This window comes from Hippocampus bargibanti, linkage group LG12 (genome assembly GCF_051943395.1).
Source record: "Hippocampus bargibanti isolate YZ-2025 linkage group LG12, ASM5194339v1, whole genome shotgun sequence".
Classification (NCBI taxonomy): Eukaryota; Metazoa; Chordata; class Actinopteri; order Syngnathiformes; family Syngnathidae; genus Hippocampus; species Hippocampus bargibanti.
In genome coordinates, this window is record NC_142745.1 from 14,690,001 (window position 1) to 14,705,197 (window position 15,197).

General features: G+C 39.9%; 1 protein-coding gene across 10 annotated transcripts in view; it reads right to left on the reverse strand.

Moving 5' to 3' along the window:
- LOC148890621 (neuron navigator 1-like) overlaps nucleotides 1-15,197 on the reverse strand; it is a 63,097-nt gene that overhangs the window by 11,227 nt on the left and 36,673 nt on the right. For 6 of the 10 annotated variants that reach the window (XR_016116621.1, XM_089010187.1, XM_089010185.1 and 3 more), the window contains 16 exons: nucleotides 13,730-14,134; nucleotides 13,598-13,639; nucleotides 12,560-12,699; nucleotides 11,474-11,644; nucleotides 10,005-10,060; nucleotides 9,744-9,767; nucleotides 8,369-8,446; nucleotides 4,640-4,723; nucleotides 3,773-3,884; nucleotides 2,922-3,043; nucleotides 1,914-2,095; nucleotides 1,682-1,838; nucleotides 1,191-1,365; nucleotides 1,032-1,123; nucleotides 865-960; nucleotides 304-478 (listed from right to left, as the gene is read on the reverse strand). Coding sequence is in view for 9 of the 10 variants with exons in the window: in XM_089010187.1 (XP_088866313.1) it covers nucleotides 304-478; nucleotides 865-960; nucleotides 1,032-1,123; nucleotides 1,191-1,365; nucleotides 1,682-1,838; nucleotides 1,914-2,095; nucleotides 2,922-3,043; nucleotides 3,773-3,884; nucleotides 4,640-4,723; nucleotides 8,369-8,446; nucleotides 9,744-9,767; nucleotides 10,005-10,060; nucleotides 11,474-11,644; nucleotides 12,560-12,699; nucleotides 13,598-13,639; nucleotides 13,730-14,134 (2,111 nt within the window). In the remaining variant the exon portion in view is untranslated. The remainder of the gene's footprint in view (nucleotides 1-303; nucleotides 479-864; nucleotides 961-1,031; nucleotides 1,124-1,190; nucleotides 1,366-1,681; nucleotides 1,839-1,913; nucleotides 2,096-2,921; nucleotides 3,044-3,772; nucleotides 3,885-4,639; nucleotides 4,724-8,368; nucleotides 8,447-9,743; nucleotides 9,768-10,004; nucleotides 10,061-11,473; nucleotides 11,645-12,559; nucleotides 12,700-13,597; nucleotides 13,640-13,729; nucleotides 14,135-15,197) is intronic. The other 4 variants (XM_089010189.1, XM_089010183.1, XM_089010188.1 and 1 more) reach the window with 2 other exon arrangements.

Sequence of the window (15,197 nt, forward strand, 5' to 3'; positions counted from 1 at the left end):
TAATGTTATGACTGAGTTTTTTTAATGCAAAAGACCACATAGACAATCCATTTTTTTCACAACTGTTCACATGGTGTGGGTATTAAATGTGTTTGTGTTAAGCGGATCCTTAACACCTACATAAGATCTTAAACTCATTTTGAAAATATTAGCTTGCAACAAAACAAGCACATTTAAGCGCTGGCATAACAAACTTTAACTGACCTCGTAAATTCGAGTCCATGTTTGTTTAAAAAAAAAATCATATAATGATCAAAACCACTCCCATGAAGAAATAAAAATAATAATTCTGGTCAATTGTACCTGTACCTTTGAGAGTCACGGTGATGCTGGTGGGACCTCGGGACATGCAGCGAGAGGGCTGCGTTTCTGGCGCCTCTCCTCCCAGTATCCTCTTGATGTGCCCCATGCTGTAGCTGTAGATGGAGTCCGTCGAAAGGCCAAGACTGGAGGTGGGGTCCACTTTGGCAACATAAACCTGAAATGACGGACAAAGTAAATACATACAGTATGTACAATACATACCATATAACTCCATGAGTATGTGAAGTGCTTATGATGTACATTGGAGCACAGAGGACATGGTCTGAGAATCAAGCCACGAATATGAGAACTCTCAGGCCTGACCACTGCTTCACCCGATAAGTTCACGATGAATGATAATACTGCACTACTGACTCATTTTCAGGTTGGGTCCCAGGCTTTGGATCCCAGGCTGTAGGAGTTTATCTGGAGTCTGATTGCATCTGTGTTTCTATTACCACTTGCCCAACTCAGGACTATTTATTCTTGGCTGATTTACAAACGTCAGTAAGTACATTCTGCGTCTGGTCCAGGTCGTACTCAAAGAATAAGCGGTCTGACCTTGAAGGCCTGGCTGACAGCAGAATCAAGCATGGGCCAGTCCATCCTGCCATTCACCCTGACGGTACCAAGGAAGAAGTCCTGCTGTTTCACCTCCTGCAAGGGAGGCGACGCGGATGTGTCACAGTGTCTAGAGTCTAGACTCTAACAAACCACAACACACTTACCTCTTTGAAGACGTGCAAATCTGCAATGCAAACCACCACCCTGACACGATGGTCATCTCGCTGCGAGGACAGACTGGCATAATCCATGGAGTCTGTTGGAAAGAAACAACAATTAGCAGGGATGTTGATTCAACTGACATGACAGAGTCTGAACAATACCTGTACTGGTTCTTCTGGAATCACGTGCCGCAACAGAGTGTCGTGGTGACAAGCTGGTGAGAGAGGTGAGACCTGAGGACTGGGAGACGGAACTGGAGGGCCCAGGAGATGGGCAGGGGGACAGGCTACTTGTTTTCAGTTGGTCGTTCTCCACCTTGAGAGTGTCCACTGTCCTCTGTTTGCACAGGAATACCTTTTTAGTAAGATCTTATGTGATAGGAGGGTGAAGTCTAATATGTGATGGTAGCATGGATTAAGATACAATAGGTTAAGCAGCCGAAATGGATGGAATGATGGAATATTGCATGGTGACTATTCAAGCAAGTGAAGACACATGCAAAGATATAAAGTATAGCATCTATATTATAATGTACTCAACATTACCATTAACAGGGTATGAATGGTGAATTGCATAAGATCTAGAGTGGAGCCTTGAGGTACTCCGTTCTCGCATTAGCTTTAGGGCTGTCAACCAAAATGCATTTATTTACCTGCATGTTCGTCATGGTCTCCTGTAGCTCCTCCAGCTGATGGGCAGAGGTTAAAGCCTCCAGTCGGATGTCGGTCAGTTTGCGTTCTTTCTCCCACAGTTCCGAGCGAAGTTCAGACACAACATTGTCATCCGCTATTTCGCTTCCCTCACAGAGCCTATACGGATGTTTCTCGTGAAAATACTGCACTTTGTCTTCTGATTGTCTGGCTTGTTCAGGAAGGGAACATTACCCAGATGATGACGCAGATGCAGAGGATTTCATGGACGATGGCGGAGGATCAGCGTCAACACGGTTGACTTTAGGTGAAGGGGGTACTGATGATTCCGGGGTGGCAATTTCCTCAATATCGGCATAGGGCCCTATTGGTTTAGAGCCCTTTTTGTTGAACGCCTTGTTGAACGAGCTGCGTAACTGTTAAGAATCAGAATCATAATAATCTTTATTGCCAAGTATGTAGAACACACAAGCAATTTGTCTCCGGTAGAACATGCTGCACTAGTATCATCATGAGAAAAATGGAGGCACTATACATTACAATTTGAGTTACTGTTTAGACAGTTAATGGCGGCGGGGGAAGAAGCTGTTTAAATGTCTGCTGGATTTGGTGCACATGGATCGGTAGCGCCTGCCAGAGAGAGTAGCTGGAAAAGGTGGTGGGCAGGGTGCGGAGGGTCCAGTAGGATTTTCGGCGCCCTTTTTGGATCTTGCAGTGTGCAAGTTCTCGAGAGTGGAAAGAAGGGATGGCCCAATGTAGTTTTTACATCAGCTCAATACACAGTTAAAGAGTTCCTTCACCGAGCAATGGTCCCGCCATACATTTCAAGGTTAGAAATATCACAGATTCAATTAATTTGTGCAGCCGCGAGGAAGATAATAAAATGGTTTCCATCAATCTCCCCGATACCAAGTGATTGACGCCACTGGTGTATTTGCGGGGATACAGTACATATTGAATTCTCAGCAGATACGATTTCACATAAACCGAACACCACAACAGGACAACATGCACTTGGGGCCACACTGTGCAAGGGGGAAAATTGAAGAGAAAGGGTTTTCAAGCCATCGTGACTCACCTCATACACCTGAAATTGAAAATGGGCGGCGGCATGTGGGAGACAAGAGTGTTGCTTAATACCAGGATCACAATCATATGCCGGTGGTAAATATTCGGTAGGTTTTGTCACGCGATAAAAGTTGTTGTTGGTCAGAAATAAGAGTTCAATGCGTGTGTCCTCACCCAGCTCTTCTTCTTTTTCTTCTTGGCCTCCTGTTCTTTGAGGCTGCTCATGCTCGTGTGGCTAGCGGTGCTGGCCAGGCTGGAGAGGCTTTCTGATGAGTTCTGACGATTTATTTGCAATTCTGAATAGAATTGAAGCACAAGCGACAAACGTGTAGTAGTTAGGACACAGATTAAAAAAGTCAATTAACTTATTCACTGACAGACGTGCAAAACTGTGTCCACTTCACTGCCAGGGTTTTGGTCATTGTTACTCAAATTTCAGAACCCACAGACTATTGAGTTGTAGGGCTATTTTAACATTTAACACAGCGTTTGAAACCTGAGACTCTCTTCTTTAATAAAAAAGAAAAAAAGAGTTAATTCCTAAATTATATACGTCTGAAGTTATATGAGCTTGAAATGAGGGTGGCTGTCCAAAATACAATGCAATCCATACATATTGGTTTATATAGCGCTTTAACAACAGCTGAAGCTGGAATAAAGCGCTAACACGGAGAAAGGGGAATGCTGCTCTCTCGTGGAAGGGAAAACATTGCCAAACGTCTGGCGAGCGCTTTATTGGCACCTAAGCACGAGAAAACAAAACCGGAACAAATTTGGGAATGGCGCTTCATGTCATATTTTCAATTCCCAAATAAATTTAAATTAATAATAATCAATAAAGTTTTTGAAGTTCATATAGCTCCCAAAAGTACAATCCTAAACATCTCATAACCTTGAAAAGGTGAAGAAATGACACTTGATATGTATTAAATGTCGCTTGTACAACAGGGTAAATTTGCCATTCAAACAAAATGCTGGCAACAAAAGTGAGCACAGGTCTAAATTATTCTGATTTTTTTTTCTACCTTTTGACACAATCTCGGAATTATTGAGAGCACCCTGAATGATGTCATGGGCTTCGGTGTTCTTAGTCTTCAGAATCTCGATAGTGTCTCTCAGGTCATTCAGCTCGGAATCCTGCAGAGGGACAAAACGCAACAGTGGCGACACGCCCAAGTCACAATTATCGATCCAGCAAAACCAGCTCAAGGGTGTCAAAGGCAGATAACACCTAGGATACTTTTTGTTCTCAGATTTGCTTCCTGTACGCATATCATAAAATAATAATAATAATAATAATAATAATAATAATAATAATAAATTTCATTCATAAGCACCTTTCAAAACTCTCAATGTCACTTTACAGTCACAAGATAAGTTGTTTTTTTTCTGTGGGTGAGCAGTGGCAGCCACACCCGCCAGCGTTCACTCAACCCGGAATAACTCAAGATAGAAAGCTAGCTAGCAAGCTAATAGCTAGGTAGCTGTATAGCTAATAGCTAGCAAGCTGGATAGACAGCTAGCCAGCTAGATAGCTAGACAGCAAATAGATAGCTAGCTAGGTAGCTAGCTAGATAACTAGATAGCCAGCTAGATATTGAGTCAGGATTGTCAGATGTAGCCAAATCTTCCCCATCTGCTTTGTCGTTAAAAACGATATGACGTAATAGATAGCTAGCTAGATACCTAGCTAGCTAGATAGCTAATAGTTAGCTAGCTAGCTAGATAGCCAATAGACAGCAAATATATAGCAAATAGATCGCTAGCTTGGTATCCAGCTAGGTAGTCAGCTAGATAACTAGATGGGCAGCTAGATATTGAGTCAGGATTGTCAGATGTAGACAAATTATCCCTGTCTGCCTAATCGTTAAAAGTGATATAATTTCACCCACCTTCTGTTCAGAGGAAACTGACAAGGTCTGCAGGCGAGCCGTCATTAGCGCCAGGCTCTGTTCAAAAGCCGCGACCAGGTTAGCCTGTTTGACATGCATAAAGAGTATCAATTCAGGTTCATCAGTTGCAACCAAGAAGTCCACGAGATCACAAAATAACTTGCAACAGTAGGAGGGAGTAGAATGGAGATTGAACGGCGGTGGATGGTGTGACTGAAACACTGCACAGGATAGGGTGTAAAATTCTACTCAAAAAATGCGTTTGGATGTGGGAGAAATTTCAAAATAAACATAAAATGCACTATAACCTTTTCACGTGACCTCGACCATCGACCAATTTGACCTGCTCCAAACGTTTTAAAGAAGATGTTTGTAATTAAGACAATAATAAGTAATAAAGATTTCTGCGCTACCAAGAAGCTGAATGACAACATTCTCAACAACCATCTGATCCATAACCATTTCAAAAGGTGGCGATGTCGTTACCTTTCTGTGACTCTTCCAGTCACTCTTTATTGCTTTTGCAATTTACTCACTTCCCTATGAGAACATCCTGTAGATGCCTCACAAAGGTGCGGGGTGTCAATCGTTGAGGTGTCAATAATGAGAAAGGCAGTTAATCATTCCATTTGGCTTTACCAAGTGTTTAATTTTATTATACAGTAAAGTCTCGTTATATCGATATTCAAGGGAGTCCGAAAAAATATCGATATAACCGGGACTATCGATATATCCGACCCTGTTTGCATGTAATTTTCTCCGTGCGTGCATAGAAATAGTATCGATATAACCGGGACTATCGATATATCCGATATCGATATAACGAGACTTTACTGTATTTGTTTTCAGCGTAAGAAACCATAGACTCTCTTCTTTCATCAGAAATGAAGGGTTAATTCCCAAGTGACATGTCTCTGGAGTTATCTGCGCATTAAAGGATAACCGACGCCTCCGGACAAGTTGTGTCCATAATTTGTAAAATCACTTCAAATTACTTCTACTGAGCGTATTATACAGAGATTCCACCGCATACAGCTATATTTTACGTTTTAAGACTCGCGCTGAAAATTCAGGAAGTCTTGTTTTCGAGTTAATGACTGGACCGCCCCTGACCGAGAAAGCGACACACAATGCATTTTGCGTGCTTTGTTTGGTCTGAAAACTTCGTGTTGATCCGTGCTGATGGCGAAATTAGAAGGAAATAACGCGATGGTGAATCGTTGTGTGTTGCACCAAGACTATTATTTGATAGTAGTTGACACAAATTCTCAGCAGACAAATAAGCCCATTTCCAACAGAGCTTAGGCACCATCTTGTGCATTTTCTGGGACGCTACATTGGAGGCCTGGCGACTCAATTCATACGGAAGTACTTCTTTAATCGATTGCAAACATTTATGCTTTCCTCTTCAGAACTATTTGAATCATATTCATAACTGGATGAGTAACAAGAAAGCATCTTCTCCGAATCGGAAGCCATTGTTATGATTCTAGAGCAAGGCACAACGTACTGCCGTGACGTCACGAACAAGAGGGTGGGACCTTCTGAAACAAACTTTCTGAGGTCATTTTGAAGTAGTTGTGGGACACTTTAAGTCATTTTTATTGGTGTTTTTCATTTGACTAAAAGTATCATCCTGTGTGTTTTGGGTATTTTAGATGCTATAAAACATTTTTCTGATGTCAGTTAGGAAACAAAAAAATGTGTTGGTTGTCCTTTAAATGGGGCTAGCTGTACAAAAGGCAAATACTGCCAGAGGTCTGACCAGCGCTTTATTGGCCTGAACAAATTATGGAATGGCGGCCCACGTCATATTTTCAATACCTGAATAAATTTGGAGATGGCAGCGAATGAGTGAAACTGGGTTTGATCAAACCACAGGGGTTGTGAGGCCCACTAAGTAGCCTGTAGACTATTACGACATGTTAAATACATAACGTCAATGAAATCAAAGCATTTAGAAAAAAATACATGCAAGTTTATGCGTTTCAATATTTTGGGGGAGGTAAACTCATTTATTGCCACATATTTGAAGGTGGCAACTCGAGCGAAAACGTTTGGACAAACTTCTAAGCAGGTCAAATACACTTATCCCCTGAGGTTAAGTCTCAAATTATAATCAAAAGACCCCCATCCAACGTATAACGTTTTGTGAGTCGTGTATTATTTACATTTATGTGAACGAACAATTCCTATTTGAGATACATGTTATATCAGTCAAGCGACAGTCCAACAAACCTGGCCTAACTGTTACACCCAACATCCACGGGAGGGTAGTGGAGGGGAGGCAGGCAGCGAGTACCAGGCAGGAAGTCCAATCAATTAGAGGGCAAGAGAATAAAAGAGATATAGTGGTTGTTAGACATGGGACGAACCCACACAGTGACATGCATAAGAGGTGTTACATTGATCAATGCCAGGTTAGTGAAAAGAAGTGAAAAGCATCAAAACGGGAAGTGTTGAATTGGTGTTAACAGCTGGTTTTATCCTGCATGGTTTAAATCAGCCAACCAGGCGGGAGCTCTTTGTTTCAAAAAAGTTTGGTGACATATGATTTTGACATTTGTAGAGTTTTGCTAACATTTTGCGGCTTCTATTATTATAAATACATCCGCGTCACGACCGGTGCGAGTTACGACCACCCTTACTTACGACCACGACCGCCAGACCCTTTTTTTTCTCTATCCCTGGCACCACAACATACAAGCAGCCGGCAACGCATACTACAATTTTGGCCAGCCAGCATGTCACACACTTGCACAGCAATCATCTGCGTGACTACACTCAATACAGTAGTTATAGAGTGCAGATACCATCTCGGCTTGTAGTACTGTACACTGCTTTTTTCCATCGGCGTCCGCCTGATTACGACCGTGTGTGTTGGGCCACCTCTTCTGGCCGTTACCAGGGAGAGCAGGTTAAGTATAAAATTTATAATTGAACTGTACAGTTTTGTATACCTTACAGGTACAGTTATACAGTAATAAAAATCGATAATATGAAATAGAAAATGATAAAAATGACACTAAAAGTTATTTAGTTATTTATAAATGAACTGTAAACAGTTTGGTTTATAAATTGTATTCAATAGAAAACGTTGCTTAAAAACAACAGATTGACATCAAATACTATAATAATAATACATTTTATTTTAAGCGCCTTATGAAGCTCCCAAGGACACTTTACAGTCACAGACAAGCATATGTACTATAATAAATAAAATACAATCACAAATAGAATACAATAAATAAAATGCAATTATAAATTTAAACAAGAGAAACTATCCTGTTGTATAAACGTCACCTCGGCCATTTTAATGGATTTTGACTTACGGCCGATTGACTTACGACCGTTTTGTCGGAACGGAACCCGGTCGTAACTTGGATGTTACCTGTATTAATATGGTGGGGTTGCATTGCACTACCATTGAATGAGCAAATATCTCCATTGCTCTTATCCAGATTTGGAAGGTCGGTTTGTGATCTGATATCACATTTCAATTGCCTTTTTTTCTATTTATGTTGCTGTCAGTCATTTTCGAATAAGGCCTTGACAGTGGGAAAAAAATAAATGATTTGTGGCACATAAACCAAGCAGTGTAAATCCAGTCAATGCGTTGTAAATCCAGAGAAGCGGTAGGTAAAAGGTGGAGCAGGTGTTGCTATCATTTTAGAAGGAGAGTGAATGTAAGTCAAGGTTAAAGGGTGCAAGTCGTTAAGTCATACGTACGTTGGCTGACAGCTGGATGGTCAAGTCGGCAACTTTCTCCTGCGAGGATTCCAGCTCGCGCCGCAGTTTGCGGATTTGCTAAGGACGAAGATTATTTTTACTACTCATAATTTTACATGTATCAATGAACAGAACAATATTCAAACAGTGTTTACTATAGGTGTGATTATGTCACGGTTTTACTGTTACAAACATAAAAAAACACATTTACTCAGCCAGAATGGAAATAAACACATGGAAACAAATACAGTAAAGTCTCGTTATATCGATATCGGATATATCGATATTCCCGGTTATATCGATACTATTTCTATGCACGCACGGAGAAAATTACATGCAAACAGGGTCGGATATATCGATAGTCCCAGTTATATCGATATTTTTTCGGACTCCCTTGAATATTGATATAACGAGACTTTACTGTATTATGATATTGCATTCCAGGTAAGCAAGTACCAAATGAAAAGTGTGTGTGGTTTTTGTTGTGTGTATGTGTGTGTGTTTTCTATGTTGTCTATTCCTCTTTCGTTTTTCATGATCCGTTCCAAAAAGAAGCACCATATTCGACTATAACATACAGGTGCAGATCAATACTTTTTGAATATTGTGGAAAACAAATGTTCACTTTAGTAATTAAAAAAAGGTATTGTACAGAGTAAATTACTGTATTTTCTGGAATATAAGGCGCACCTTCAAGGAATGAACATTTTCCATACATAAGGCGCGCCGCATTATAAGGGGCAACTTCAATGAATGACATAGTGTATTTTAAAATGTTTTCCATACATAAGGTGCACCACATTATAAGGTGCACCTTCAATGAATGAGATATTTAAAAACCTTTTCCATACATAAGGTGCACCCCATTATAAGGGGCACCTTCAATGAATGACATATTTAAAAACATTTTCCATACATATGGCACACCGGATGATGAGGTGCATGATCTGGCTTTTGAAAAAAAAGATTTTCTTTTACGTGCGCCTCATAGTGCCGAAAATACAGTTTTTTTTTTCTCCCCAATAAATACCAGAATAGATCAATCTTACTACTATCAAAAACCCAACATTCACCATCTTATGTTATGGTAATTCTGAACAGACAAGCATGTGAGTGAATGCTGTATTTAATTGGTTTGATATGTTATGATAGTTGAGAAAGAAAGATCACTTATCCTGGAAAGGGTCCTAAATGCATGTGGCCAATTTTACTGTATAAACTGATGGACAAAATTGAAACAGAAGCACCTTATGAAATGCGAAAAACAACTTCTGTGTATGCATTTAGGTGTGTCAATATCATTTAAAACAACACAAACCGAGTGACAAATGGACCATAATGGACAGAAAATGACCCAGCTGATGTGATGCCTTACCTCTCCTTGGATCCTGTCCTCATTCTACGGCAGGTATCGCAAAAAGCAGGAAAATGAGAGAGGGAACTTGAATATGCGTTTAAATTACAGGAAACAGAAATGACACGGTCGACACTGGCTCTTGTGAACCATTTGGAGTAAATCATGAGCATAAATAGAGAAATATTATAATAGATGGAATATATTCTTTGCTGCAAGTGCTGTCGTTGAAGTCGAAGGGTATATGGACACATCATTTTACTGAAAATATACTTTACTCACCGAGGAGGAATAGTTGGATGACGCAGTGGAAGCTAAAGAGAGCACAGAGCCGTGTACTGCAACAAAAAAAAGTATGACTCAATATATCAACCATATTTTAATGATCAAACCCCATCTTGATTCCAGATTAAAGAACTACATAGGTGGCTTGGCACCCTGATCCATAACAATGCTCACTTTTCATTCACATAGTGAGAGGTGCATATTCATTTGTATACAACAAATGTAAAAGTTTTCTATCTCTTGTGATGTACTTTAACTCATTCAACGCCATTCCCGAATTTATTCGGGAATTGAAAATATGACGTACATTTTTGTTCAGATTTTGGTTTTTCTGCTGGGGTACCAATAAAAACCGGCCAGGCCTCTGGCAATGTTTTTCCCTACCACAAGGAGGCAGCATGTCCCCTTTTTTCCATGTTAGCGCTTTGTTCCAGCTTCAGCTGTTGTTAAAGCGTTATACTGTATAATAATAATATATTTAATGTATAAGCGCCTTTCAAAACTGTCAAGGTCACTTTTCAGTCACATGAGAAGTTTTTCTGTGGGTGAACAGCGGCAGCCACATGTGCCAGCGTTCACTCAACCCGGAAGTAAATAGATAGAAAGTGAGCTAGCTAATAGATAGCCAATAGATAGCCAACGAGACAGCTAGACAACTAGCTATATAACTAATAGATAGCCAGCCAGATGGCTAGCCAGCTGGCCAGTTAGCTAATAGGTAGCAAATAGATAGCTAATACATATAAGGCAAATAGATAGCAAATATACCAAGATGTATGTATTGCATTGTATTTTGGACAGCTGCCCTCATTTAACTCCAGACCTATTAACTTAGGAATTAATAATAATAATGTTTATTATTATTATTATGATGATGATGGTGATGATGATGATGATGATGATGATGATGATTATTATTATTATTAGTAGTAGTAGTAGTAGTAGTAGTATTATTAATTCATATTATTATTATTATAACAACAATAATAATAATAATAATAATAATAATAATAATAATAATAATAATAATAATAATAGTAATAGCAGTAGTAAAAACAACAATAACAATAACAACAACAACACTAATAATCCTATAATAATAATAATAATAATAATAATAATAATAATAATAATAATAATTCATTTAAGTTAAAATCACATTTCAAAACACCCAAGGACACTTTACAATTAAAAGAACAATTATTATTTTTTTAATTAACTTTTTTTCCTAGTTATAAAAAGAGTCTAAGGTTTCTTACAGTGCATTGAATGTTTATGTCATCCTAAAACTCAATATTCTGTGGGTCCTGGAATTTGAGTGACAAAAACCCTGGGACTGGACACATTTTTGTGCACATCGTCTGGCACTGAATGAGTTAATTAAGCCAAAGCTTGATTATTGGAATTCTTTGAAAAGTTGTCCATTTCTTATTACCCAAAAAAATGTGTTTTTGCTCAAGGCTCACCGTCATCTGTGGTTTCACGGAAAGAGCCGGAGCGCATCATGCTTCTGGGCCTCTCTGCCAGCGTCATGGTGCTGCCAAGCGGGGAGGAGCCATAAAGCTCGCAGTCACCGGGGGGCTCGATGCTGTTGGAGCGCGATATCCTCGGTGTGCCGGAAGAAGAAATTGGAGCAACTATCAGGAAAGAAAAAGAAAAGGGACACATTGAGCAGAAAGTGGGGGGATACAGGTCACACATAAATCAGCAGAAGAGAAGAGTAAGTGCTTAATATAGCAGCTCTCTTTGTTTTTTGCCTTTGTTACCTAGGTTGACATCGTTTATAATAATGATAGTGTAGTAATAGTGTCTTCCTTGTGATTTCATACCTACATGCACAACTATTGATTTTTTTAATCAATGAACCAAATAAATTTTTTTAACTCATTCACTGCCATTTACAAATTTAGTCGCAAATTGAAAATATGATGTAGAGTGCCATTCCCGAATTTGTTCGGGTTTTGGTTTTGCATGCTTAGGTGCCGATAAAGTGCTGGCCATGGCCTCTGGTAATGTTTTTTTTCTTTTCCACAAGAGGCAGCATTTCCCTTTTTTGCATGTTAACGCTTTGTTCCAGCTTCAGCTGTTGTTAAAGCGCTATATAAACCAATATGTATGTATTGCATTGTATTTTGGACAGCTGCCCTCATTTCAATCTCATATAACTCCAGATTCAAATGATTTAGGGATTAAGTCTTTCATTCTGATGAAAGAAGCGAGTCTATGGTTTCTTACGCTGCATTGAATGTTGATGTGTCCTACAACTCAATAATCTGTGGGTCCTGGAATTCAAGTGACAATGACAAAAACACTGGCACTGGAGTGGACAGACATTTTTGCACAGCGTCTGGCAGTGAATGAGTTAAAATTTAACTAAATGTTGAGTTCTTCGTTGCTAATTATTGATTATATCAGGACATTTTGGATCATTCTCGCAAGTTTATGGGAACAAAGTAATTTTCTCTTTCTGTGCGCAAAGCAAAGGACATACCATTATTCAGAACTTGAATAAAAGCTGCCACTTTCTTGAGGAATGGTAAGGGGTCACTCACCCACATTGGTGAGAGGTGCTTTTGTGTTGGACAGGAGGTGGATGGTGCGAGTTGGCGACGGAAGCTGAGGCGGGCTGTTGTGCGAGTGGCGTCGACCTGGTTTCATACCGTCGTTTTCCGACAGGCTCGAACTGCAGCGTCTTGGGGAGAAAAGGTTTCGGTCAAGCACTACAACATGCAAAAGTGACGTGATAACAAAAGGGTCCTCGGTTTACAAGAGGTCCGGATAGGTATGAGAGGTGGAAAACCGGTGTCTCTAGATTAGTGGTAGCCATATGTGTGAAGCCATCCATTTTCAATTGATTGGTTTGAAAATTAATATTCATTGGCTCACTGTACTTCATATTGTCTAACTTTGGTCATTTCTCTTAGGACAGCCAGAAGTATTAAATAATCCTCCACAAGGTGATGCAATAAACCCATGTTTCTACCTGTCATCATTCATAAAAGTGCATAACAGATTTGTGTTCAATTGAACAGGGCAACATTTCACACTAGATCGCAGGTCTAAAAGTCAAGGCCCGCGGGCCAAATCCGGCCCGCCACATCATTTTTTTCGGCCCGCGAAAGCAAATCAAACTTGTTAAATTCCATGATGATTGCTAAAATCTGAGCCAAAATTTCATATTTTTGGATGTCAACCACAATAAAAGCCATTATTCTTGACTTCAGATTTGAAAACGAGTTATTCATTAATTTGCTGTGTGCTCTATATGTAATATTTGAAGGGATTTAAACATTCTAATGGGTTCCCCAAATTCATAACGGCCCTCGACAGGCTACAATGTAGCCCGCGGCAAAAAATGACTTTGACACCCCTGCACTAGATCATCATGAGTTCAGTAGAATATATGTACTTCCAGTGATATATGTTTGTCTTGCCAGTTTACGATGAGATCGATCTTAAAAGAGCTACCTTGGGTTGAGTAACGTTTGAAAGACTAGGTACCGCTAAACTAAATCAGTATTTAAATCCTAACAACTGTCAAAACCCTCTGGGACCAATTTACACCGAGGACCATCTGTATCTGAACATACTCAAGGCCTTTCTTTGGCAAGGTGTTTCTATCGGTCTGCAACCTGTGGAAAGAAAAAGATCAAATCTGAATCAATTCAACCAAATGAGCAAACTGAAACACTCCTTCCAATGGTTATTAGAATGACACGAACCCTTCCGAGAGGTTGAGAGATGTCCTGCTCCCGGCGCCCCAGGTACCTACTCCCCTTTCACAACCCTGCGACTCTTTGGGGCTAAACCTGGCTCGAGAGGGCACACTCATCTGCAGGGGCAAAGACTCCATGCTGCGGTGGACAGTGGACAGTTTGGGATAGAGCAGTAGCGTACTGCCCAGGCTGCCACTCGTGTATGAGCTGGACGAGTCAATGTGCAGCACAGGGGTCGGGCTCGGGGTCAGACGGGCTGTTGAGTGGGAGGAAGCCAGATCTTGGAGCTTTGAGTAAGGGGGGACTTTGGGAGGGAGGTCCTGAATGGTCAAACAGGAGTCCAGACTGTTGGAGTTAACCTTGTCCAGGTGAGCTAAACTGGGTGGACGTCCCAAAGACTTGGCTAGCATCCTAAACGAAGAAGACAAAAGCAGCAGAATAAGTCTTACAGCAACTGGTCCTCTTCATTTAATGGACTTATCTGATTGAGGATTCGTAGACTATACCATCTAACCGAAAGATTACAGACATTACTGGAGGATTGATTTGTCCATTTCATGTCCTCATTAGAGACGGAGAGATCGTAATGATGCCGACCTGATAATCAGAGCAGTTAAATGTAAGTGCAAAATATTTTTTTAAGAGTCCTTGAGAGTTTTGGAGGGTGCTTATAAATAAAATGTGTCATTATTGCAAATTTCTCCATTGTAAGACGATTAAAGGAGATGTGAGACAATCTCTTTTCGTCAATGGAAGCTACAGCTGTGTGTTTGTTTTCAACATTTAGCTTGTAGTATACGTGCACATTCCACCATTGTTAGGTTATAAATTGGTTATATACACATGCTAAAAACATCCCATGTTATTTCATTTCTACTTATTCTTATCAATTAGTAAGTCCATATATGTATGTAGTTTAGTTTTCTGTATATGTGAATGAGTATACATGTACTCAGCTTGTACTTAGTATAGAAATCTAGCTATCATGTTTCAGTCTAATAATAAATATTCATGATTGTATCTAGCAGATGATAGGTCCTTTAGAAAGTGACATCACTCCTGTTGTTTATAAATGTTTGAGACGCGTGCTTGAGCGCGCTCTTGCCTCTCTGTCCCTTGGCCTAGCTTCTCCCCTGGAGAACATCCTCTAGCTGCCTGATAATAAATATTCCTTTTTTTTTTAATATCACCTTGCTTCCTGCTGATTTAATATTTAGACTATGTAAATGGAGAGCTGAACCAGGAAGAACAACCATGAGAGGACAGTAATTTCATTGTGCTGTATGTCATGCATATTAGCATATTTGACAACAAACTGACTTTGACTTTTTTATTATTATTACTGGTCAGTAGGTTCAGTACATGGGGCAAAAAAATATCGATCCCTGAGTGAAAGTTAGCTCTGTGAAACATAATGTTACTAATGACCACACCGTATAAATGTATTTGTTTTCTTTTCTGTTGCACTTGTTGA